This window comes from Emiliania huxleyi (assembly GCF_000372725.1).
Source record: "Emiliania huxleyi CCMP1516 unplaced genomic scaffold EMIHUscaffold_22, whole genome shotgun sequence".
NCBI classification, from domain to species: Eukaryota; Haptophyta; order Isochrysidales; family Noelaerhabdaceae; genus Emiliania; species Emiliania huxleyi.
The window spans coordinates 948,995-973,121 of NW_005200417.1; the positions used below are offsets into that span (position 1 = coordinate 948,995).

Here is a 24,127-nt window from a genome sequence, read left to right on the forward strand (position 1 = left end):
CTAAGCCGTATCTTGAGCCTTGTCACAGTACACAGCTTTCCATCAAAAGCAGAGGCCCCCGGCCCCTCGTGCCCGAGTCAGACGCATGCGCCGTTCATGGCGGACCGATCAACTCGTACCATATTGCTCGCACGGCGAATCGCGCCGCCCACAGGGAGAGTACAGCGCTCTAGGCGGGGTCCGTCAACGGTGGCCGGTTGCTAGTCCGTGCCGCCGCCGCCGTCCGCCGCCGCCTCCCCCCGCGCCAACCGCCGCCGCTTGGGCGCAGGAAGCATCGCCTCCGCCTCCGCCTCCGCCTCTGCCTCGCCACACTTCGAGGGGGCGCTGCCATCGCCTCCACCGTTAACGCCGCCGTTCACTCCGCCGCTGTCGCCGGCATCGCTACCGCCGCTGTCACCACCGTTGGCGCCGCCACCGCTGCCAGCACCGCCGCCTCCTCCGCCGCTGCCGGAGCCCACCGCCTCCTCCTCGGCCGCAGCCTCGCTTCCGCCCGCGTCGCCGCCCTCCAGATCGTTGCCTGCCCACCGCGGCTCCGCGCGCGCAGCCTCCGCCCCTCCGCGCGCCGCCGCGTTGACCGCCGTGTAGTGCGCGATCTCGGCGAGGACAAGCTTGCGGATGGCGGCGGTCTGGACCTGCGAGGTGGGGCAGCCGAGGTGCAGCCGAGGGGCAGCCGAGGTGCAGCCGAGGGGCAGCCGAGGTGCAGCCGAGGGGCAGCCGAGGGGCAGCCGAGGTGCAGCCGAGGGGCAGCCGAGGTGCAGCCGAGGGGCAGCCGAGGGGCAGCCGAGAGGCAGCCGAGGGGCAGCCGAGGTGCAGCCGAGGGGCAGCCGAGGTGCAGCCGAGGTGCAGCCGAGGTGCAGCCGAGGGGCAGCCGAGGTGCAGCCGAGGTGCAGCCGAGGTGCAGCCGAGGGGCAGCCGAGGGGCAGCCGAGGTGCAGCCGAGGGGCAGCCGAGGGGCAGCCGAGGTGCAGCCGAGGTGCAGCCGAGGGGCAGCCGAGGTGCAGCCGAGGTATAGCCGAGGTGCAGCCGAGGTGCAGCCGAGGTGCAGCCGAGGTATAGCCGAGGTGCAGCCGAGGGGCAGCCGAGGTGCAGCCGGGGTGCAGCCGAGGGGCAGCCGAGGGGCAGCCGAGGTGCAGCCGAGGTGCAGCCGAGGGGCAGCCGAGGTGCAGCCGAGGTGCGGCCGAGGTGCGGCCGAGGTGCAGCCGAGGTGCAGCCGAGGGGCAGCCGAAGTGCAGCCGAAGTGCAGCCGAAGTGCAATGCAGCCGAGGTGCAGCCGAGATGCGTCCGAGGTGCAGCCGAGGTACATCCGAGGTACATCCGAGGTACATCCGAGGTGCAGCTTGCGGGGTCGGCGGCTCTCTAGAGACCTCGGCGTGCTCGAAGTCGATGGTCGCCGCGTCGACTGGCCGCACGGCGATCTTCGTGTCGAGCCTGCCGACGATGAAAGAGTCGTCACTCCTCGGCACTCGGCAGGGCCGCACGGCGACCTCCGTGTCGATCCTGTATGTCATCGACTCGAAGAAGCGGTGCTCGAGCGCCTGCTCGACCGTGTGCAAGCGAACCTCTCGGCTGTACGTCGGAGCTGTACCTCGGCTGTCTCTCGGCTATACGTCGGCTGCCTCTCGGCTGCACTCTCGGCTGTGCCTCGGCTGCCTCTCGGCTGTGCCTCGGCTGTCTCTCGGCTGCCTCTCGGCTGCCTCTCGCCTGCTCGACGGTCAGCCGCTTGAAGGGCTCAAATCGCAGCATCGCCTTACTCAGCCGTCAACGATCAACAGCGAGTACTCAACAACGGAAAGGCTCTCGGGTCGCAGCGTCGCCTCGAGCAGCTCGAGCGCGGCGGCGGGCGCGGCCTAATCTCGGGCCATCTCGGCTCATCTCGGGTGATCTCGAGCAGCTCGAGCGCGGCGGCGGGCGCGGCCGGGTAGAGCTCCGCGAGAGGCGTGGGCGGCAGCGGCGAGAGGGAGTGCAGGTAGTCTCGCATCTCTGGCAGCTCGATCCAGCCGAGCGGGCCCTGCGGCGTCCCGAGCACCGAAAAGATGACGTTGAGCTGGTCGAGGTTCGGCTCGGGGTTGGCGTCGTCCTCCACGGGGGAGAGAGGCAAGCAGGAGCGGCCGGGGAAGAGGGCGCCCCGGTCGCGGCGGTCCACCCTCGCCTGGCGGGGAGATGGGGAGATCTGGGGAGATCTGAAGAGATGTGATCGCGGCGGTCCACCCTCGCCTGGCGGGGAGATGGGGAGATCTGGGGAGATCTGGGGAGATATGGGGAGATCTCGCCTCGGGCAGCATCGTCAGCAGCTCCGCGAAGATGCACGCGAAGGACCAGACGTCGATCGCTGCCGTGTACCGCTGCAGCAGAATCAGCTCGGGCGCGCGGTACCTCGGGGGGAGATTGGGGGGGGGAGATTGGGGAGAGATTGGGGGGAGATTGGGGCGAGGTTCGGGTTCGGGGACATTGGGGCGAGGTTCGGGTAGATTCGGGGGAGATGCGGGGGAGATGCGGGGGAGATGCGGGGGGATGCGGGGGGAGAGTCGGGGGAGACAGGTCGGGCGCGCGGTACCAGCGCGTCACCACGTGCGACGTCATCTGGCGCGAGATCTGCGGCGGCGGCTTGCGCTCGAGCGGGTTCTCGCTGGAGCACCTGGCAGCGAGATCCGCCGAGATTGGCCGAGATCCGCCGAGATGGAATCTCCGAGATTGACCGAGATCCGCCGAGATCACGCCGAGATTGACCGAGATCCGCCGAGATCACGCCGAGATTGACCGAGATCGGGCCTCTCGCTACAGCGAGCACCGGCGAGCGAGCGCGGGCGCCGCCCTCTCGCGCTGCTCGTTGAGAGCCCAGTCACTCTCGTCGACAACACGCGCCTAGTTCATAACTGATCATGAATAATAATGGTTGATTAAAGTCGCCCTCGTCGACAGCACCGCGCCTAATTGATGATTACTCAGTAATAAGACAGGATGGATCACAGTCGCCCGACCCTCATGCACAGCACGCGCCAGCCCAAAGTCACACAACTTGACCTCGCACCGCTCGGAGAGGAGCACGTTTGCAGGCTTGAGGTCTCGGTGCAGCACCTGCAAGTCAAGGGAGCGACTGATGCAACCGACAACAAAGACTCGGACGGCTGCAGCTCCTCGCGGGTGCAGCAGCCTGGTTGTTCGCTGACAGCTGTGAGTGGTTTGACTTCAGACTCGGGCGGCGGCGTGAGGTCGCGGCGCAGCACACACATGTGCAGAGTGGAGGTACTGCAGCCCGACCAGCATCTGGTGGCAGATCCACTGAACGTGCGGCACCTGCACACAGCAGCAGCGCGGCGGCGGAGCGGCTTGCGCTGTGTGCCTCGGAGTGGCTTGGGTGTGTGTCGTAAGAGGGAGGCCTCCCACCCCTCGGCGAGATCTCGGCGAGATCTCGGCGAGATCTCGACTACATCTCGGGGGACTCTCGGCGAGATCTCGGCGACGTCTCGGCGAGGTCTCACTGTGATTGTCTGCGGGGAGGCGATCAGCTTGCGCAAGTCGAGGTCGACGAAGTCAAAGACGACCCACAGGTCGGAGAAGGCGGACTCGGACTGCGGTCGCAGCACCTGCTCCGGATGTACCTCCCCATCTCTCCCCGTCTCTCCCCATCTCTGCGGACTCGGACAGCGGTCGCGACACCTTGTTGTGCGTTTCGTCTTGTGCGTTTCGGCTGCGGTGAACCATCCGTGAGTATGCTAAGAGGCAAGCGGGGAGGAGCGCGGGAGGAGGGGAGGGTAGAGCGAGGGGGGCGCGGTGCGGAGGAGGAGGAGGACAGGCCGTGCCAGGGGAGGAGCGCGGCCGCGACACCTCGCGGATCTTGATGATGTTGGGGTGGTCGAGGTGGCGGAGGATCCGCAGCTCGCGCAGGATCCGCTTCGCCTGTGGGACATGTCCGGGACATTTTTTGGACGTGTCCGGGAGACGGAGGAGCCGCAGCCCGCGCAGGATCCGCTTCGCCTCCGTCGCCTGGCAGAACGCGTTGTTGATCTTCTTGATTGCCACCTTGCCACCGCCGGCGGCCGAGTGGTCGTCGGGGTCCTTCGCAGCCCAGACCTCGCCGTCTGCGGGGTGGGGAGGGGAGCGGCGGCGTCTCGATGCGTGGCGTCCCGCCCGCGAGAGCTCTCTTAGCGCGCGGGCCGGTGCGGGCACGCACAGGCGCCGCGGCCAAGGTGCGAGAGCAACTCGTAGTTTGCGGCTGCGTCAGGCCGTGCGCCTTGGAAGAAGCGGATCGTGTGGTGCTCAATGTCAGAGGTGGTGGTAGCGGTGCTGCTGCTGCCGCTGCTGCTCGCCATTGCCGCTCGCGTGAAGCAGGCGGTGAGCACAATTGGGGGAGCCAGCGACGCCTCGGTGGCCCTGGGTTCCGGCTCCTACCCAGATAGGGGGTCTGCCTAGTCGCGCCAAAACGCCCTACCTACCTACTGTGCTGCATGAATGCTTGCCCAGGTGTGAACAACACCTCGTGACCACGGCGCCGCAGGCGCCTGTTGATGGGTCCAGGTGATAGCCCTGGATGGGCAATGCATACGCCTAGTTGGGCCTCAGATCGCCCGACCGCGCCCAGTGTGGAATGAGCTCCTCGTAGCCGGGGATGCTGCAGTGGAGCATGTGGTCGATGTAGCTGCGCCAGTTGTACGCCGGAAAATGCACGAGCTCGAGTGTTGCGGCGACGGCGCCGAGGATGGCCGCAAAGATCTGGCTCGACAGCCAAGAGGTCGCGCACCGGTTGTGGAGGTCGAATGGAGGTATTCCGCCTGTGAACATGCCCTTCGCATACGACATGCCCCAGAGCTCAAAGAAGTGGCCAAGGCCGCGCCAGTTTCCGTCCGCGTCTCGCTCTGTCAGCTGGACGAAGAAGTGGTGCGAGAAAGCGAGCTGCGTGGTGTACCACTGTCCGCCAGAGTTCCCTGCGAGGTGCGTAATGTCGTCCCAACCGGCTGCGCCGCCGGCAGCCTCGAAGGCCATCGAGAGCGCGCGGGCATACGCAATGCCCGCCGTCATGGTGCGAAAGCCGCCACCGCTGACCACAAACCCGAACGGAGCGCGCGGCCTTTTGGCTGGCGCCTTCGACTGTTTTGGCATGAGGGGCACGACTGTTTCGGCGCCGCACTCGGCCGAGAGCACGTCGACGTACGAGCCGAGGTACGAGGCGAGCCTACCCAGCCAGCCCATGTGCAGCAGCTCCGACGGCAGCGTAGTGACGGTATTTGGCTCCTTCCACCATGCCATCGACGAGGCGCGGTGGGAGGGCAAGCGCGCCGCAGCACAGAAAACAAGTAGCGAGAGGGCCAGAGCCAATGTAGCGGCGCGGCGGCGCCAAGACTTGCCGTCAGCGCTCAGAGCCAATGTAGCGGCGCGGCGGCGCCAAGACTTGCCGTCAGCGCTCGCGGTGCCGTCAGCACTCGCGGTGTGCATATGTCTGTGCGTTGCTGGACGACCTGGAGGGGGCAGGCGGGCTCGTGCGTCCTTCGCTGGCGTTCAATGCTGGCCGCAGCAACTTACGGCGCACGCCGCGGCGTGGCTACGTCGCGGCCGTGAAAGCCGCTACCCGCCGTTGAAGCAAGCCGCCCCCGGATGTCGGACTCTGCTTCGCCAGATATCTCGACGGCGCAAGAGGGTGTTGGCTCCGCGGTGTGCACTGGGGCGGCAACGTCACCGTGCAAGGCAGCCTTCCCTGCTGAGGAGAAGGCGCAGGGCAGCGGCATCTGGAGGATAACGCGACGAGCGCACAGGGCGACGCAACCACGGCTGCCGGGGCGGCTGCCGCTGCCGGTGGGTCTGCCGCCGACGCCAGCTCGGACCCTCCTGTCGTCGTCGGCCAGGTGGTTGTGATGAGCTCGAGTGGAGAGGGGCAACCGCTTATTGAGATCGACATCCTGAAGCGGCAGCTCGGCCTCGAGGGCAACATCGCGTCCGTGGTGCAGCAGGCCGCTGAGCAGCTCGGCATTGACGCCAAGGGGCGGCCGCTCAACCAGCTGGCTGCCGAGTGCATGGCGGTCATTGGACAGTGAGTGTGTAGCAGTGTAGGCTGTGGTGTCACGTCTCGGTCGGTTTGTGTGGAAGGCGCGAGCGGGAGAATCGTCAGTGTCGGACCTGGTGCATTAGCCGTCGTCTGCGAAGAACGCGCAGGCGTTCGAGCAGACCGCATCTCGCCCGTCCCATCTCGGCAGTGGAGTCTACGAAACAGAGTGGGGTTTCCTCACAATCCCCTTTTCGCCTCTGTTAGTGACGTACGCAACCGGCATCTGATCGTCTGGTCTAGTACTCTCGCTCAACGCGCTCTCTGGAGATCCTCATGCAGCCTCGACCCCCTTCCCTTCGGGAGCGCATCACTGCTTGAAGAGGGAACCCAGCTTCAGGAGCGAGCGACCCCACTCGCCCGCCGACGGTGCTCCGTGGGCAACGCCAGGAATGGTACGTTCTGCAACGGGCGCCGGCGGTGGACGCACCCGTGCTGGTGATGTCCCCGCCGCCTCCGCTGGTCCGTTGCCGCGCTTCGCTGTGCGCGTCAGCAGGTGAAGCTTGGACATCAACTGGCTTCCTCCGTGCCCTTTCGCGTTCCCCTTGTCGTGAGCGACGAGCCGGTGCCACTTCAGGGCCTAGAGAGAGTGAGGAACGGTCATTATGGCTCCGCCCCCTCCTACAATTCCTGCAGCGGCACGGGCTGCGGGCTATTTCGCCTGCGAGTGCGTGTAGGGGTACTTCCTGCGTATGAGGCTGCGGTTCGCGGGCTTGAAGTGCACAAAGAGGTTTGCGTACTCGGTGCCATTGAATCGGTGGGCTTTGCCATGCAGGCACCGCGCGCTCTCATACAGCACCATCCGGCCGGGTTCGAGCGGGTAGCGGTATAGCTTGCGGTCGTGGCTGCGGATGCCTATCCACGGAATAGAGGCGTCACAGCCCGAGCGCCACGTGGCGCAACGTGCGACACCCGAGCGGTCACCGATGGGCCACGGCGAGTGCGCCTGCTTGGCGATGTTGAGGATTGCGCTCACAATGTGCGTCGCGGGCCGATCGACGTGGGTGTTGAGCAGCGCACCTACGTCCAAGGCGACAGCCGAGAGATGTTCGACGGCCAAAGTGCATGCCGAGCAGCGCTCGTGGCTACGAGCAGCGCTCATGGCCACGCACCCGACGGGCGTGGATTAGATTTGCAGAGGGTGCACGCTCCCACCCGGCTGTCTCGTCTACATCTCGCCGGGTCCGTAGATCCGGATGCCGTAGCTGACGGATGGCTCGAGTGGAATTTTCGCCCACCGCTCCAGCACTGGCTTCAGCTCGCGCATCACCCAGTTCTTGAGCGTCTGGAACGGTGTGAGAGGGGCAAGGGTCGGAAAGAGACTTTTGATCGCTGGCAGTGGCGGCGCGCGCCTTGGGGACGCGAACGAGGTGAGTGTCGGCCTCCCAAAAGTTGAGAGTCGTGCACGAAGTGACGTTCCAGCCGCGAGGGTTCCACGCCCACCTAGCGCGGGTGGTCGCAGTCGGGGCGGTGCCACCCCACTGAGGCTGTGGCTAGTATTGCTCCGCAACCAGAGCTGGCGCAGCATGGCGAGGTGGCGAGCTCGCTGGGTCGCGTTAAATTTCCAGCAGCCCAGCGCCTCCTACGACGTGCCGGTACCAAGTGAGACACATATACTTGCGCTGATTTGCTCTTGCACTCTCTCCCCCAGGCGAGGCGACCTCTCGGCGCACCTCCCTCACGCGAAAATGCTTCTTCTCATTGTACAGCTGCAGCAGCTTGGCGTGGATATGCGGCGGCGTCCGCATTGACTGAAACCCACGAGGAGTGAAGCGCGGGAGCTCAGCAGCGGTGATATTGGCGCGTCGCCGCCACAGGATCCGCTCTTGAACTGCGATGGTGTTCCAGTCCGGGGCGGCGCCAGAATAGTCGATCCCCGACGACTGCGCGGCGGCCCACGCATGCGTGACCGTGTAGAGCATAATGTCAGCAAAACTTTGCGGCAAAGTTGGACTTCCGTGAAGACCTCTCGAGTACAAACTCGGTGCGCGGTGCGCTGCGACCACCGCACTGCTCGAAGGCTCGACCGCTTGAGCTCAGAGGTCGCCGCGCAGACCAAAGAAAAAAATGGACGCCGCTCTCCCGGCCGCACCAAATGGCCTCCCACCGCATCGGCGCGCGCGTCGCGGGCCTCTCGCCAGCGCAGCTGTGCGCCATCATCGAGGCGCAGGCGGGCGCGAGCGACGCCGCGCTGCGCGTGGCGGAGGAGCACGCCGCACGGCTCGTGGAGCAGCCCGAGTGGGTGCTCTCCGAGGTCCTCCTCTCGCCGGACCTCGCCCCGCACATCCTCGCCCAGCTGCCGACCACGGAGCACGCCGCCAAGGGGACGTGCCGCGCGTGGCGCCGCGGCTGGAAGGAGACGCTGAAGAAGCGCGAGAGGGCGCGCCTCGTTGTGATCGGCGGCCACGGCAGCAACGACGAGTTTGTCAACTCGCTGGAGCGGTACGACCCATCCACAAACGCGTGGGAGGAGGAGGCTGTGGCGCCGATGCCGTCGGCACGAAGCTATGTCCGCACGGCGATGCTCGACGGTAAGCTCTACGCGGCGGGCGGCCAGAATGGGGTTGACGGCGCAACTAATGGTGGAGCGGTACGACCTGGCGACGAAAGCATGGGAGGCGGTGGCTCCGATGGTGACACCACACGAGGCTCACGCCGTGGCGGTGCTCGACGGCACGGTCTATGCTGTGGGAGGCTACAACGACGACGATGCCTACCTCAGCTCGGTGGAGCGGTACGACCCTGCGACGAATGCGTGGGAGGCGGTGGCGCCGATGGCGGTCGAGCGGTTTGCTCCCGCCGTGGCGGTGCTCGACGACAGGCTGTACGCTGTGGGCGGTCGCAACGAAGGTTACTTCCCCCTCAGCTTGGTGGAGGGGTACGACCCGGTGACGAACGAGTGGGAGGCGGTGGCGCCGATGGCGACAGCGCGGGACTCTCCCGCCACGGCTGTGCTCGACGGCAAGCTGTACGCTGTGGGAGGCCGCAACTACGACGGCGGCATCCTCAGCTCGGTGGAGCGGTACGACCCAGCGTTGGATGCGTGGGAGGCGGTGGCGCCGATGGCGACGGCGCGGGTTAATTCCGCCGCGGCAGTGCTGGACGGCAAGCTGTACGCGGTGGGAGGCTACAGCGGCGACGACGAGTCCCTCAGCTCGGTGGAGCGGTACGACCCCGCGACGAACGCGTGGGAGGACGTGGCGCTGATGGGGACGGCGCGGGTGAAGGCTTTCGCCGTCTTTATGTAGTCGCCGTTGTCTGTTGCGTGCTAGCCCCACGGCGTGGAGTGTGCGGAACAAGTCCTTCGCACCTGACTCCTGTGTGCTGCGCGTGCGTGCCCCCGCCGCTTTTGGCGATGTGTGTGTGTGTGTGTGTGTGTGTGTGTGTGTGTGTGTGTGTGTGTGTGTGTGTGCGTGTGTGTGTGTGTGTGTGTGTGTGTGTGTGTGTGTCACGTCACTGCATCCTCTGCCGGTTCCTCCCGTCGCCTCTTCTTTGTACGAATGTTTTTCAATCCATCCTTCACGAAGCCCTGGCTAGTGCCATTTCAGCTTCCAGCGCCCTCCCCCGCGCTCCCTGCGTCCATGGCCGATGCTCCTAGAAAGAGAGGTCATCTGGCTACCGCGAGAGCGACCCAACTCGTCGACATCGTCCGATGATGGTGCCGCAAAGTCAGCCTTCGGAGGCTATCGTGGGGTCGAGCCGGCAGTAGCCGTGACATGTGGTTCCACCACCCCTCGTAGGCTTTGCCTCTGACCGCCACCGTTCCCAGGCTGCCTAATGGGATGGAAAGGAAGGCTCGGCGAGCGTATAGAAGCGTGCTCGACCTCGTCGTGGCAACCTGCACGGCAGCGCGCTGGTAGGCGCGATGAGCGTCGTGCCACCTGACCCGCGAGACGGGTCGCAGGCGTCGTACCGAGCGCGTCGAGACCGTGTCCTGATGTGATCTGCACGGGTGAGCCACGTCGGCGTCAAAGGAGCGACGTGCGACCTGTCAGAGCTTGATCTCCAATCTCAGCGGCGTCGAGTCGTCTCTGGCGGCGACAATTTTGTCCCTCCCCAGGACGCACAGAGCCAGCTGCGACCCCGCCGAGTGGACGGGGGCACTCCGCGCCACCTGCCGAGTGCCCCCGTCCACTTGGCGGGGTCGCAGCTGCCTCTGGAAGGCACCGAGAGGGACAAAATGGCGCAAATGGTCAAATCAAGGTTTTGTAACGCGAGCTGTGCCACAGTGAAATGGCACTAGGACAACAAGGCGCGAATCTGTCTTCCGCACCCGTGAGCCGTGTATTGACTAGAATAAATAAATAAATAAAAAACATTACGACTTTAAAAGGTATTTTCTTCACACACCTCTACTGTGAGATGGGTAAAAAGCGAGCTGACGACTCTCGCTTTTTTTGGCTCTATAACGGTACCCCGTCTGTCCCGTCCGATGCTTGCCCGTTGCCGTGCGGGCACTAGCGGCCTTATATAGCCTCGTCTTCGTCCTGCTCCTGGACCCCGCTTTATCTGGGTCGCAAGCGAGCGAATTCGCTATTCGGTTCCACGACAATACCGTATACGTGCACGAGAACCAAACACATGCACGGCAGTACCGTGCGCCAATACTCTCTTCTCAACAGAACGGCGTCGGAGAGCGTGAGCGCGCCGGTGAGATAGTTAACGCACCCATGCAGTGCTCTGGAAATCTGTCTGTCTGCGTCTGTGCGTGGCGCCAACGAACGTGCCGTCATCTCCTGCCTGTCTCGCGTCCACCCATACCGCGAGTGTCTTGTGAGTTTTTGTGTGTCTGTGTGTCGCTCGCGCGTGTCGTCGTCTTCTGTCCCGCGTCCATCCATACCGCCGGTGGTGTCCAGTCCGAGCCTGGCTGCTGTTCACCTTCCTATTTAAAATGAGCTCGGGGGCACCGCACCTTCACCTTCACCTTCCGGCGCCCCTTTTCTATCGTGGTATCGACGCCGCCACCCGTGTGTGTGTGTGTGTGTGAGTGTATCCGACGGGTAGGGGGGCTGTGCCCGGGCGGTGTCCGGTGTGGAGTCCCCTTCTGATCCCGCCTGAGATGTTGGGTGCGAGGTCGTGGAAGCTTTGATCCCAAGGGGGGGAGCTGATCCCACTCAATAACCAACTCTCAGGGGCAGTAGGTGGGCGAGCTTGGAGCGCGCTCATCTCGATCGTCAAGGCGTCGCTACGCGCGGTCTTCCGCGGGGGGAGCTTCGCCGACGGGTGCGGGACCGCGGCGCAGCCAGTGCCGTGGCGATGCCTCCGGCTGTTTGCGGCGGGCGGCTTGCTGCTCGCTGCATGGCGAAAAACTCGTCTCGCCACACGCCAAGGGCTTATGCTCTGGCGAGACGTGAGGCGCATGCGCCCAGGAATGGGAGGGGGCATGCGTAACGACACTGCTAGAGATGCCTTTCGGGGCCCAGAGACAAAACTTCTGATGCCATGCGTGACCTAGTAGTGTCCCCAGCTATGGGCGTGTCCACGTTGGAGCCAGGTGTGGTGTGGACGCGAGAATAGCTCCGCCGTTAATGGAGGCAACCGATGCGAGTCGACTGGTGTGTGTCGTCGTGGTTTCGTATCAAGAATACTCACTCACACGACACACACACACACACACACACACACACACACACACACACACACACACACACACACACACACACACACACACACACACACACACACACACACACACACACACACACACACACGCACACACACACACACACACACACACACGACGCCGCCACCGCCTTGATGTTATGTTAAGATTTTTTTTCGCGCGCCAGTCCCGTCAAGAAAGAAAGAAAGAAAACAGACAATGGGAGGGATGGGCCAGTATGACCCGAAATTCTTTTTTTGCCATGTGCTTGCGCGATATTTTTTGCCATGGGCGATATCCTCTCTCCCTGTGTGTCTCTGTACTCTTGACTTTGCGAGGGCGGCCGGCACGGCCGCACCACCCCTTACATTATACCTGGAGAGAGAGTACAAGGTGGAGAGAGAGAAAAGTACGTACAAGGTTGAGCGCCACCACGCAGAGGGAGGGAGTCTTTTAGTAGCAGGTTGGGGTAGCGTTCATTGTTTAGTAAGGTTCGAAAAAGAACCTTGTTCGGAGTGTGCGCCCGATATTATTAGCGCCCCGATTAAACGTTCATTCGAGTGATGAGGTCGCGCCGAATTCGCCTTGGGCTCGCCGCGTGAGGAGCTCGTGAGCTCTGCAGGGCAGCCTGTCCCTCATTGGGCACGCGGCACCGACGGACGCGGCACGGCCGTGGAGCCCGCATCGCCGAGCCACAGACAGTAGGGTCGCGACGTACCTGCATCAGCCGTCGCGCCGACAGGAAGGAGCTCAGGCGTCGCCGAGCAAAGACGCCGCCGCCGTTCCTTTTTCCCGTTCGCGCGGGTTTCCGTGGCGCATCCCAGCATCCTCGCCCGAGCTCTTTGCGCGCCGCGCGACCACTCTCGGTGTCTCGGGCAGCCTGTGATCCGGAGGCCTCCATGCATGCTGGAACTCACCGCTCGGTCCTCCGTCGCGGATTTGGAGGCCAGAATCGAGGCCGCAGCCCCCCTTAGGGGGGCTGGCCCTCAGGGCCAGCCTTTGAGGGGTGTGTGTGTTGGGGTGTGTGTGTATGTTCGTCATTATGAAGGAGAGCGGGTCAAAAAAGGGCGACTGGGGCTCGGCTCCTTGTTTTGCTAACTAAAGGAAGGTTGATTGTTTACACCCACCCCTTTCTCTTTCGAAAACACACACCCCTTCAAGGAGCCGCTGAGGAGAGAATCGTTCAAAAACACACACCCCTTCAAGGAGCCGCTAAGAAGAGTCTCTTTCCAAAACACAGTACACACACCCCTTCAAGGAGCCGCTAAGAAGAGTCTCTTTCCAAAACACAGGAGCCGCCAAGGGTGCAGCCTACCGCGCTGGTAGGGGCTATGAGCTAGGGGCTATGAGCTAGGATGTAGGGGGTGGTGGCGCAGAGTGGGATCCCGTCAGCTCATGATTGTCGCCGGCAGCTCTCTCCTGTTCGCCTCGCTCTCGCCCTTCGCCGCGATCCAGCCTCGCGCAGTGTGCCGCCACGCCGCCACTGCGATGAATCTCATCGACGGCGCAGTGCAGCTGCCAGTTGTGGCCGACGGCGTGGCGGCGGCAGATGGCCCGGCGCTCGTGCAGCTGATGACGGCGGCCGCATTTCTGGCGCTCGTGCCTGCACGACGGCTGCTGCAGCCACAGGGCCTGAGAGACGTTTATGTGCGGCCCGGCAAGGGCTCCCACGGCGTCGGCCTGATTGCGATTCGCTCCGTGCCAAAACGTGCCGCATGCGCGGCTGCGAAAACAGGAGGCCTGCTCCTCACAGCCGGCGCTTTATTTAGGCGCCCGCATCTGCGGTTGCGAGGCTCTGTACGCGGAGCAGCGCCGCACCGCCTCGCTGCTGTGGCTGCCTGCGGAGGTATGGCCGAGATACATCCGAGATACGGACGAGATGAAGCCGATGGAGCCTGCTCACACCTGTGTACTGCCAGGTGCGCGCCACGGTGCATGAGCTATGGGATGGAGTCGATCGCGACGGGACGTGCACTGTGCCGCGTTGGACTGCGACGGCGTGCACCTCTTCCGGCCCTCCTTGTTTACGCCCGGCGAGACGCGCGTGTAGGTGCCTCGCGACTTCGAGGTCGTGCCGCTCGTCTCGTTCCTGAACCACGCGGCCGCCCCGAACTGCCACTACCTCGAGGAGGAGGCCGGCACGCTGCGAAGCGGTCGCTGTGAAGAGATGCCTGTGAGCAGGCTACTACGACGACCAGGAGAACTGCATACGCGCGTCGCGGCGGCTGCGCAAGGGCGAGGAGGCGACAGTGGACTACCGCCAGTACCAGGCGACGCCGGCCGCTGCATCGACCGCATGCACACACACACCTTACTGCAGAGCTATCAGCCAGTCTTGCTCGCCTTGGCAGCAAGGAGGCGTCCGCTCGCGCACACACGACGCACCATGAGAAGAGTCAACTTTGAGTTCATCGAGCCCGCCCTCTCACCGTGTGCCCCTGCACCCTGCGCCCTGCAGGAGGCCGATTCGTACACGTACCAGCAGGTCGCGGCGGGCTTCCGCGGAAAGCCAAAGACGTACCTGTAACTCTCAAGGGCCGACCGACGAGCGGCATTAAGGTTTTTCCGGAGAGGAGAGTTAGTAGAGAGAGGCGGCAGAGGTGGACGCGGCCCGAATGCGCGAGGCGCGAGTACCGTTTTCACATTGCGCGAAGAGTCAACTCTTACCGTTTTAAACCGAGGACGAGACGGGTTGACGGACATAAATATATCCGATTACTCGCACGTTTGCTTGCGCCGCTCCCCACGGCATGAACAGTGGACAAACTCGACTCTCTCCTTCTCCCCTTTCCGTCTCGCTTCCACGTGCACACTCTGCTCACTCGTGCTCACGTGCGGATGCCATCGCCATTGACAGCGGTCACAGCCGACCGAGAGCCGTGCGCTTGTGCGGTGCCGCCGCGCTTCTCGAGGAGAAGCGAGACGCATCTGGTGCGGAATGTGGGAACAGGGGCAGGGGTCTGTGAGGCTCCGTGTGCGCGCGGATTCCCTTTTGGCTGCTCGAGCAGCAGCAGCACGGCGCGGGAGAAAAAAGGTGGCCATCACCGAATTGATGAGGGGGTGAGACGGACAAGGCGGCAACCTCGCCGGCACCGGGGGGGGGGGGGGGGCGGCCGGGGGCCAAAAGGAAGAAAGTAGACCTTGGTCGCAAAAACGTTCGGATCGCTCCTCATCGCGAACCCTGTCAGCAGTTCACCTACGGGTATGTTCGTAAGAGCTACATACACTGAGAGATCGCTTCCGAGCTCTCACGCCGCGCGTAGGGCCCTTAGGGGCCTAGGGAACACAACCCCCTTTCTCTTTTCGTAAGCTAAAAGTACTGAAAACCTGCAAGGAATTCTCTTGCAACAGATAGAACGCCCTGCGAGCGGGGCGGGGTGCGCACTGTCCCTCTGTGTTCGTGTGCGTCGCCCATCTCTCCCTGGAGATGACTGCTCTATTTATTTATTGAGCTTAGCCTTCGATGTTATGAAACAACGCAAGGCGGACATGGCATATCGCTCTCGGGCTCACAGACATCCCTCACACCCGCCGCACACCCGCCGCCCCCGCGCGCGCCCCACCCCGGCCGGGAGAAAGGGGAGTGACAGTTTCGAGGGAGGAGGGGAAGACGTAGGGCGCGCGCCACTGCGCTCGCCGTAACCGAGGCCCCTCCCCGAAAGGCAAGTAATAGCCACATGAAACCGAGACCCCTCCCCACCACCCTGATCCCCCCACCCCCTTGCTCCCCTCCCCCCCTCGGGAGGGCCGAACTGAGGCGCCCGTGGGGACCCCGCACTTCCCTTCCCCCCTCGGAGGGCCGGACTGAGGCGTCGAGGGCCCCGCTCTTTCCCTCGCATAGCGGCCACTCTTCGGATCGCTGGTCGAGCGACCCGGGGGATGCCCCGCGCGCCTGACCCAGGCGCGAAAACGAATCTGCGAGGCGTGGCCGCTCACGCGGCCCGATGGGGAGGAACGGGGCGAGCCCCCTCCAACCCACCCGCGCTAGGTCTCGGGGGACGAAGGGGTCACACCCGACGACCTCGGGAACTAGCCGGGGCAGTCGGAGAAGTGGCAACTCCGTGCACTGACGGTCGGCCGCCAGAACTGACGGTCGGCCGCCAGAAAACACGCCTCCGTGGCTCGGGTTACACCAATCCTCGCTACCCAACGCGGCCAAAGGATATCCACCTCGAGAACCTCGAGAGAACGTCAACGTGAAAAACCGTTTTTCGATTTTCGCGGGAGACTTTCGCGGGAGAGTAGCCGCACCGGGAGCACCGAAGGCGGCTTGCACATGTCTCAGTGGGTCCCCCTGCGTATTCGGGCGGAGAGCCTGCTGCCCGGCCAGCGCGTGTCCGTGCGTGGCAAGTCCGACCGCGTCGTCACCGTCCTCCGCTCGCCCGACGGCGAGCTGCACGCGATTGACGCGTACTGCTTCCACCACGGCGCGCACCTCGGCGGCGGCGACCTGGTGCGTGCGCCCGTCTGCCGCGGTGGCGGCGGCGGCGGCGGCGCGGCGGGCGCGCCCCTGTGGCGGACATCGAAGAAGCGCGGGCGCTACCTTGCCCGGCGCACGGTCGGCTAGTGGCGCTGCAGACGGGGGAGGCGCTCGAAGCGGTGGGGGGGCTGACGGGCGGGAAGGAGGGCGGGCGGTGCGTCTCGCGCGGTGTCAAGCAGCGGAGGCACGACGTCTCGATTGACGCCGACGGCAACCTCGTGCTCCGGCTGCGCAGCGACGGCCCCGCCCTTGCGTCCGATCAGTACAACCGGAGAGCGGAGCCCGAAACCGCGGGATCTCCGGGCGCCGCTGCGGGCGGGCTCGGCTTCCAGGCGCGCAAGCGCAGGGCGACCCAGGCAGTGCAGGCAGCGCTCTCCAAGCCGCCGCTCGCCAACATGCCGCCGGCGCCGACGCAGACGCCGACGCCGCCTCCGCAACCGCCGCTGTCGCCGCTGACGCAGCCGCCGCCGCCGCTGACGCCGCCGCCGCCGCGGCCGCCTGTCCGCGGCCGCCTGCAGAGCGCATTTGCAGCTGCAGCCCCGGGCGGCGCCGCTGGGCGAGTGCCCCTCCCCGCCCCCTCCGCGGCGCTGCGGCAGCAGACGCTCACGGGCATGTTTCAGACGAGGGAGGCGCGCTCCGATGAGATGGAGGTGGACTGAGTGTTTGTGCTCGTTTGACATATGCCTGCTTTTGTGAACGTGGTGCCGAAAAAAATGAACTAAAGGGCTATATGTTTAAAGGCGGGGAGACACCCACGATGGCTCGCGAGGGCCGACGCCGAGGGCGCGAGAGCGGGCGAGGCGTGGGTATCTATAGATAGGACCTTTGCCTTTTTCTAAGCCGTTAGGAAGCCAAGGACTAAGGTAAGGTAAGGTAAGGTAAACGTCTCCACACACACACACACACACACACACACAACTGTTCAGTTTTCAAAGGCAAAACATGATGCTCTGCGGTTGGTGCACCCCTCACACTGACACATTCCCCTCATCCCTTGCCCTTGCCTGAGCACATCTACCTGCGAGCTGGTCTCTCCGCATTATCTCCCCTCTAGTCATCCGCCCGCGCCGCGCGCCATCTAATGGGCGTCTAGTGCAGCCACTGACGGCACTATTCCAAAGGAGCGGTCGATGCCTCGCCTAGAGTTCGGGTGGACTTGCGCACTGCTTAGCCCTGAGGTGGAGCAGTGGGTGTGAGGTGGTGTAATGTTGTCCCGTTTCAGGCGGCAGGTCAGGGGATTAGCTGGGAGGATTCGGCAGCACAGCCGGGAGCTGAGCGTCTGCAGGCAGCCTTCCGCTCGCGCCGAAATTCACAGCCCTCCCGGGCCGACGGGGTGCTCCTTGGATCGGGCCCCGTTCCCCGCTTTTCCTGTACCTGGACTGTCCGGGTCAGGAGGGTGAGAGTATTGGGTGGGCGAGGGCAGTACATCTGGCGGGTGGCGATTGAGGGACAGCAAGTGGGTTGATTGGGGGGTCAATGGGCACGCGGGCGGCGCTTCGTGGTCCTGGGCGAGCAGGGGCAGTGGTTAGGAGTCTTGGGCCTGGAGATATGAGGATTGTCGAGATGTCATGCGAGAGCGGTAGGTGGGCGAAGGTAGCGCGGCTGGACGAGTGGTGTCCGAGGGACAACGATGAGTTGTCAGTTGGGGCGCGAGACGCGCGGGATTCATTTTCATACTATATAGGGTGCTGATTTGTGAGCTGAGCAACGGCGCCTTCCTCAACGCCATCCCAATGCGGGATGACATGCGAATGGAGACTTGGGCGATGCGTCTTTCGGTGCAGCGCCGCCTGGGTCTCCCCCTCGACGTGGCCTGCCAGGCCGCGGCGGCGGGCAAGAAGACTCGGAATGGGAAGACCCACGACGAGTATGGCGACGCTGCTGTCAACGTACCGCAGCAGGGCCACAACACCAGACACAAGTACACGCTTCGACGCCTCATCCTCGCCCTACGCGCCGCGTGGGGCACCGCTGTGCGAATGGAGCCGAAAGCCCACCTCGGTCAGAGTTACAACAAACAACCCGACGTGGACGCGGACAACATTGGCTCGCACGGCACGCACTATTGCGGAGACGTCAAGGTCGTCTGTTCCCTCAGCAGCAGCGGGGAGCACGGTCGGAAGGGCGCTTTTGTCGCTTTCGGCAACACTGAATCATTCTACCGGAACATGGTCATGGGGCATGGGCCCTACTGCGAGGAGGGAGAGGGAGGTGGAGGGCAGGGAGAGGGGGGGGGAGAGGAGGAGGGGGGGGGGGAGGGGGAGGGGTACCGGGGGGGCGGCATGGAGGGGGAGAGGAAGAGCAAGGGCGAGAGAGGGCAAGGGACTGGGCGCTGGCATACCAGGGGGGGCAGGGTGGTGGGCGGCGACCGCCGCATACCGTCCTACGGCGGGGACTATCGCTACGCCAGGGAAGACAAGGGCGTCGAAGTGCAGCTGCTGCTGTTCGAATCGTTCGGCGGGTTCGGAAAGGGGGTCCGTGAGATCCTCCGGAGAGCGGCGGACGTGCTACAGAACAAGCTGACGCGGGCCCAGTACCTCGATGAGGTGACTTGGACCACCAAGAGCTGGCTGGGGCTGCAGAAGCAGCGCATCTCAGTCGTTCTTCACACGGCCATCGCAGAGCAGGTCGTGAATGAGCTTGCCTGTGGCGGGGGTGGGCGGGTGCACGGAGCTAAGTGCCTCGCCACCCTCGCAGGAGTCGCTTAGGCGGCTCCCGTGGTGTACCTGTGTTAGTGCCAGTGCGAGCCAGTCCCGTGCCCAGTCCTGTGCCCAGTGTAAAGAAAGAAAGAAAGAAAACAGACAACCCAAGGGAGGGATGGGAGGACGGCACGCCGCCACCACACAGGGATTTTAAGGAGAGGAGTGTGATGCGCTAGCCGTCGCCCACCCTAGGGAGTCCAGTGTTGTGCGAGGGAGTTTTGTTGTAAAATTCTTTCATCTTGCTTCGACGCTCCGGCGATGCTGTTCTCCTTCGCCGTCTTCTCGGCCGCCCTGCTTCACAGCGGACGGCCATCCAGCCCAGCGTGCCTCGCACGGAGCACACGCGCGCCAGCCGCCCGCGCCTCGGCAGCTCCGCTGCTCGAGTCGTGCACCGCTGCCGGCCCTGTTGGAGTGCTGGCACCGGAGGCGGCGCAGCAGTCGGTGGAGGATGCCGCCGCAGCGCTGGAGGGCGCGTCGGCCGTGCCGGCACAGGCTCGCGTCCCGCTGGCAGGCGTGTGCGTCTCCGCCATGACGCGTCAGTCGCATCCACACCAAACGGTACACTTGGCACACCAAAATCGTGCGTCCGTGGCAGGCACCTACGACCTGCTGTACTCGGCGGCCAAGGGCGGCTCCAACGGCAAGATCGGGCCCTTCGTCGGCCAGGCGCCGCGCGAGGGTCGTTAGTCGTGAGCCATCCTTGTTGTCGTCGCGCGCCACCGGACCAGCGCTCGCCACGTGGGCGCTGTCCACGACACCCGTCCACGACATGTGTGAGACACGTCCCCTCGGGCGCCACCGGACCAGCGCCAAGAGAGGCTGAGAGAGCTCGCGGCTGGAGAGCTCGCGGCTGCGTAGCACTCGCCGGTCGTCGTGATGAACTCTGCGAGGACGCCACACCTGCCTGCCCCGAGCGAGGGAGGGGCCAGCCCCTGGGCCAGCCCTACGCCTTGCGGCCACAGGTGACGCAGGTCATCAAGGACGAGACGAGCTTCGTCAACCAGGTCTCGCTCGGGCCGCTCACGGTGCAGCTGCATGCCACGCGGGAGGCGCTCGGGCAGAGAGAGGGGCGAAGAACGTTCGGGGGAGGCCACGTAGAGCGCCACATAGAGCGCCACACACACACAGGGGGGGGGGGGGGGGCATCACAGACACGGTCAGTCGTCTGGTCGGCACGGCATGGCCGCCAATGTCTTGCCCGGCGACGGACCCACCCGCAGAAAATTCGCCTTCGCCAATCAGCCAGTCAGCGAGGGCTGACGCTGGGCGTTGGCCGGGCGGCAGGTGCTCGACGACAACCGCATCCGCGTGTCCTTCGTCGAGACCGTCTTCAGCCTGTTTGGGCGGGAGCTGTGGTCCGCCAGCCGTCGGCTCGGGGGAGGGCGCACGAGGTGACCCCCGAGCTCACGCGAGATTAGGCGGGAGCTGCGCCGGCAGCCGACCCAGGGGAAGGGCGTGTGGCAGCAGGCGCGAGATCGAGCCGACGAGATCGAGAGGAGATGGAGGGGTGATGTGGTGTAGATGTGGCCGAGGTGTGGCCGAGGTGTGACCGAGATGTAGCCGAGGTGTAGCCGAGATGAGGCCGAGATGTGGCCGAGGTGTGGCCGAGATGTAGCCGAGATGTAGCCGAGATGTAGCCGAGAGTCCGCCGATCAAGGAAATGTCGCTGCAGGTCTATGTGGAGACGGGCGCCGATGGCACGGCGAGCCTGCGCGTCATGCGCACACCGAGCCTGTTTGTGTTGCGCCAGCGCAGTGGCGGCGCGAGCGGAGAGGGGCGATGAGAGCCGACAGGCATTAGTGCATGTGCATATGTGCATGTGCATGTGTGCATGTGCATGTGCATGTGCACGTGGGTGGACGGCGAGTAAACTCTCTACCCTACCGCCGCCCCCGCTCGCGCCTTCCCTGCTTTCAGACAATCCACACTCTTGTCGTGCCAGTAAGCATTGTGTGTTACTATGCTGTTCTGCCTATCCCCAAGGCCCAAGCCCTTTGTCTACCTTAGTTGGTGTGATCGCCTCTTCAGTGTCAGAACGTGGTATGGCGTCTGCGGCCCCCGCCGCGCCAGGGTTGGGACGAGAGAGCGTGGCGAGTGTGCCGAGAGTCGTCAGGGGCGGGGAACCCGCAATTTGAGATGCCGAGGGCATTTTGAGTTGCAATAAATAAATAAATAAATAAATCTAGGGTACGATACTTCCGGGCCGGTGTGCGGGGAGCGAACCTTAACGACCGCCCAGAAGCTTTCTGAGCGAACCAATCGGGCCAGGATCATCAGCATATGTCCCCTCCACAACATCGTGGGCGTTTGAGCGGTATTTGAGGAGCACCGCGACTCTGAAGTTCGGCCGGGTGGTCTGCAGACCCCCCCCCCCCGGGAGCAGCAGAGGCTCCGTGGGGTCGAAAAGTCGACGCTGGGAGTCGCACTCGTCAAACCGTCGCAACACCACGCGGTACGCACATACCGCCCACATCCCCTCCACCGCTGAGAAGGCGCAGATCGACCGCCGGGCCGCGTAGCCGTCGTTAAGGAGCGGTTTTTGGAGCCGTACGAAGAGGTCCCAGACGGGCGAAGATGCGGTTTTTCGACGACCACACGCGATGTGGTATCTGGTTTTTGCTAAAAACGGGCCGCCTAGTGCAGCATCACTAGTACAACACGCAACCACACTGAAAGCTCCACACTAGCCGGTATAGGCGAGCGCCGACGGCGTCACGGTCGCCGGAGTGGACGCACTGCACACACACTGTGACCGTGTCGTGGGTGTGACAGTGCGCGACACAACCGTCGGCGCCGCGCTATCGCGGCGCCCCGCAGTCTACACGCCTCAGGCACACCCCTGAACGCGCCATGGGCGCGCAGATACACCGCAGCGCCGTGGAGAATCCACACCTGGCCGGTCCCGAGCCCCGTCCTGGGCCTCCAGGCGGCCGAAGATCGGCGTTCGGGCAGGATGAACTTGTCGGAAATGGAGCAAACTTGGCGCGGCTCGTCGCTCGCGGTACCGGGTGAGCCTGGATAGGGCAAAATCTGGGGTGAATACGAGGGACAGAGGTCGCAAGTTTGTCGCGCAAGTTTGCGCGGCGTGGCGCTGCCCCGCTGCCGAGGGCACCACCAACCCGTGGCGGCGGCATTTCCAGCCCAAATTGGGCGTTCCGTGCGCCTTGCCGGCGAGAGTGGACGGGCTGTGCATCGTGGGGGGGGGTGAGTGGGAGGGAGGTGGTCGTGTGCCTACTTTGTCGGCCGCGCGCGAGGAAAATACTGGGTGTGAGGCGCGCAGGAGGCGAGGATGGGCGCGCCGGCGGTCGAGCCGCCGAACAATTCGACGTGGCGCAGCTCCGCGCTGGCGGGCACGACCGAGCAGATGCTGTCGGCGGCGGTCACGCGACGAGGGAGAGCCGCAGGAGCCCTCTGTGGAGCAGGCGCGCGAAAGCAGCGATGAGTGGCGCTTCGTCAGCCACCTGTGGGCGGTCAGCGGGGTGACGCCACGCCTCAGCGAGCTGGATCCGGGAAGGGCAAGGGGTCACGCGGGCCCTGTCTGCAGCAGCAGTGCTAACTAAAACGACAAAATTCCGGATGGACCGGAGACTGTCTACTCTTTCGGCGCACCGTCCTCGACCGCGCTGAAAAGCTGGCTGGTGGTCGCCGCAGCGCGTCGGCGCGACTCCAACTGGTTGGGCACCTCGGCTGGGTCCATCAGCAAGAGGCCCGCCCCGTCGGGCGGCCAAGGGAGCGCATGATGCCCCTCCGAGAGGCGCTGACGCCCCGCCGAGATCGCGCTGGTTTGGCACGAAAAACACGAGGCGCCAAGGGGGGGGGGTCAAGTATCGTACCCTAGATAAAACGGACACCTCTACTAGGAGATGGGTAAAAAGGAACAGGTCCCCGCCCTTGCGATCTTTGTGCAGGGTTCTTTGTGGGTGTGGTCGGCGACTAGCCGGGGTCGTCCTCCCGATGGGGGACTAGCACTAGCCGTCTTCCACATGGTCCCTCGGGTCCCTGCTGCTCCTAATCTCTTCGTACATCCTCCTGCTGATCTCCGCAACGTCCTGCTCCCTCCCTCGTCTCACCCTGCGCGCCTGCTCCGCCTCACCGTCGTCTGCCCTGCGTCGTCTGGCGACGGGTCCTCCATAGTCGGTCGAGGTCGCCGCCCTCCTCGTGCCTCTTCCCAACGTTCCCTCGGCGGTCGATGCCGTCTGGTCCGCCTCCGCCGTCCCCGGGTCTGACCTGCCCTCGTCTGCACTAGCTTCTCTTTCGTCATCACTGGCGCCTCTCCTCTTCGTTCTCCTCTTCTTAGGGTAAGGGATGAGGGGAATGTGTCAGTGTGAGGGGTGCACCAACCGCAGAGCGTCGTGTTTTGCCTTTGAAAACTGAACAGTTTTTTTTCCAGCCTGCGTTGGCCGCCACTCGTTGGCCGCCACTTCAATGAAAGGGCCGCCTCTGGCGGCCGCCGAGGTCCTCTAGTGAGGACCTCTGTCTCGTTTGTGAGGACCTCCCGTGGGCCTTCACTTCAATGTGGACCCTGTCTCGGCCTCGATCAGCGAGCCCCCCGGCCGAATCCCCACGCCTCAGACCACGTTGGCGCCGGTTGAGGGCGGCCTGTCCCCCCCCCGCACCCACACTTCCAATGGCTCTCACCGCCATGAACTGCAGAGGACAGGTAATCTGAGGTCCTCATTAGTAGAGGTCCTCAAAAGGCAACAAACCACACCTTGGCTTCCTCTCTCACAAAATGCCACCGAGAGAGTATCCCACCAAGACGAGGCTCGTCGGACGCCAAACCAGACGCAACCCATCCTGCCCTCAAGATCCTCTGCCCTGCGGACTGCGAGCAACCGAGTACGGCCGCGGAGCGGGCAGCACCAACAAATTACACTTATGATGTACACAAAATTCACTTCCTTGTCGTGTAGTGCGGTGCTCGCCCACAACTTGCAGTCCGCACAAAACAAGCAACTGGAGAAAGCTTTCGATCTGAACGACAACACCATAGTGGGTAATGGGACGCAATTGATGGCAGACAGAGGTGGACTCGGAAGACGATGGCCAGGCCCAGGGCGCGGCCGAGATCGCCCCGGACGATTTCAACACGCATTCATGACTCCTAAACTCCTACCCTGGCCAGGGCTACCGACCGCAAGGGCCGATCTGGCGGAAATGGTGGCTTCGCGAACGACTAAATTGCAAAGGAATCCCCGTGCTATGGTCAATCCGTGCTCCACATGTGTGTGTGCGCGCGCACTACAGCGCACTACACGTCTCTCCTCGCACCAGCGAGAGTCCGCGCTCCTGTGTGAGTGTGAGTGAGTT

At 64.3% G+C, this 24,127-nt stretch overlaps 7 protein-coding genes across 7 annotated transcripts; 4 read left to right on the plus strand and 3 right to left on the minus strand.

The window, feature by feature from the left end:
- EMIHUDRAFT_204902 (hypothetical protein) lies at positions 1 to 4,309 on the minus strand (the record flags this gene model as incomplete). The annotated part of the gene is made up of 12 exons (XM_005780251.1): positions 1 to 18; positions 459 to 608; positions 1,364 to 1,534; positions 2,026 to 2,148; positions 2,321 to 2,372; positions 2,554 to 2,625; positions 2,788 to 2,861; positions 2,967 to 3,074; positions 3,228 to 3,293; positions 3,479 to 3,568; positions 3,825 to 4,078; positions 4,171 to 4,309. 12 exons carry the CDS (start codon positions 4,307 to 4,309, stop codon positions 1 to 3), a joined length of 1,317 nt encoding a protein of 438 aa, XP_005780308.1.
- Positions 4,310 to 6,343: 2,034 nt separating this feature from the next.
- On the minus strand, positions 6,344 to 7,135 carry EMIHUDRAFT_204905 (hypothetical protein; the record flags this gene model as incomplete). Its single annotated transcript, XM_005780252.1, has 4 exons — positions 6,344 to 6,613; positions 6,758 to 6,888; positions 6,958 to 7,053; positions 7,123 to 7,135. The coding sequence occupies 4 exons, from the start codon at positions 7,133 to 7,135 to the stop codon at positions 6,344 to 6,346; spliced, it is 510 nt and encodes a 169-aa protein (XP_005780309.1).
- A 66-nt stretch (positions 7,136 to 7,201) lies between these two features.
- EMIHUDRAFT_204906 (hypothetical protein) lies at positions 7,202 to 7,955 on the minus strand (the record flags this gene model as incomplete). Its single annotated transcript, XM_005780253.1, has 4 exons — positions 7,202 to 7,318; positions 7,401 to 7,476; positions 7,545 to 7,615; positions 7,707 to 7,955. The coding sequence occupies 4 exons, from the start codon at positions 7,953 to 7,955 to the stop codon at positions 7,202 to 7,204; spliced, it is 513 nt and encodes a 170-aa protein (XP_005780310.1).
- A 173-nt stretch (positions 7,956 to 8,128) lies between these two features.
- EMIHUDRAFT_204907 (hypothetical protein) lies at positions 8,129 to 9,811 on the plus strand (the record flags this gene model as incomplete). Its single annotated transcript, XM_005780254.1, has 2 exons — positions 8,129 to 8,422; positions 9,803 to 9,811. 2 exons carry the CDS (start codon positions 8,129 to 8,131, stop codon positions 9,809 to 9,811), a joined length of 303 nt encoding a protein of 100 aa, XP_005780311.1.
- A 6,100-nt stretch (positions 9,812 to 15,911) lies between these two features.
- Positions 15,912 to 16,954, plus strand: EMIHUDRAFT_204910 (hypothetical protein; the record flags this gene model as incomplete). Its single annotated transcript, XM_005780255.1, has 4 exons — positions 15,912 to 16,088; positions 16,214 to 16,474; positions 16,634 to 16,765; positions 16,898 to 16,954. 4 exons carry the CDS (start codon positions 15,912 to 15,914, stop codon positions 16,952 to 16,954), a joined length of 627 nt encoding a protein of 208 aa, XP_005780312.1.
- Positions 16,955 to 19,075: 2,121 nt separating this feature from the next.
- Positions 19,076 to 19,504, plus strand: EMIHUDRAFT_204912 (hypothetical protein; the record flags this gene model as incomplete). The annotated part of the gene is made up of 1 exon (XM_005780256.1): positions 19,076 to 19,504. One exon carries the CDS (start codon positions 19,076 to 19,078, stop codon positions 19,502 to 19,504), a length of 429 nt encoding a protein of 142 aa, XP_005780313.1.
- A 1,933-nt stretch (positions 19,505 to 21,437) lies between these two features.
- On the plus strand, positions 21,438 to 22,569 carry EMIHUDRAFT_353678 (hypothetical protein). Its single transcript, XM_005780257.1, is given in 4 exon segments — positions 21,438 to 21,831; positions 22,117 to 22,268; positions 22,286 to 22,293; positions 22,424 to 22,569. 2 exon segments carry the CDS (start codon positions 21,771 to 21,773, stop codon positions 22,257 to 22,259), a joined length of 204 nt encoding a protein of 67 aa, XP_005780314.1. The 5' UTR covers positions 21,438 to 21,770; the 3' UTR covers positions 22,260 to 22,268; positions 22,286 to 22,293; positions 22,424 to 22,569.
- Positions 22,570 to 24,127: the final 1,558 nt, after the last annotated feature.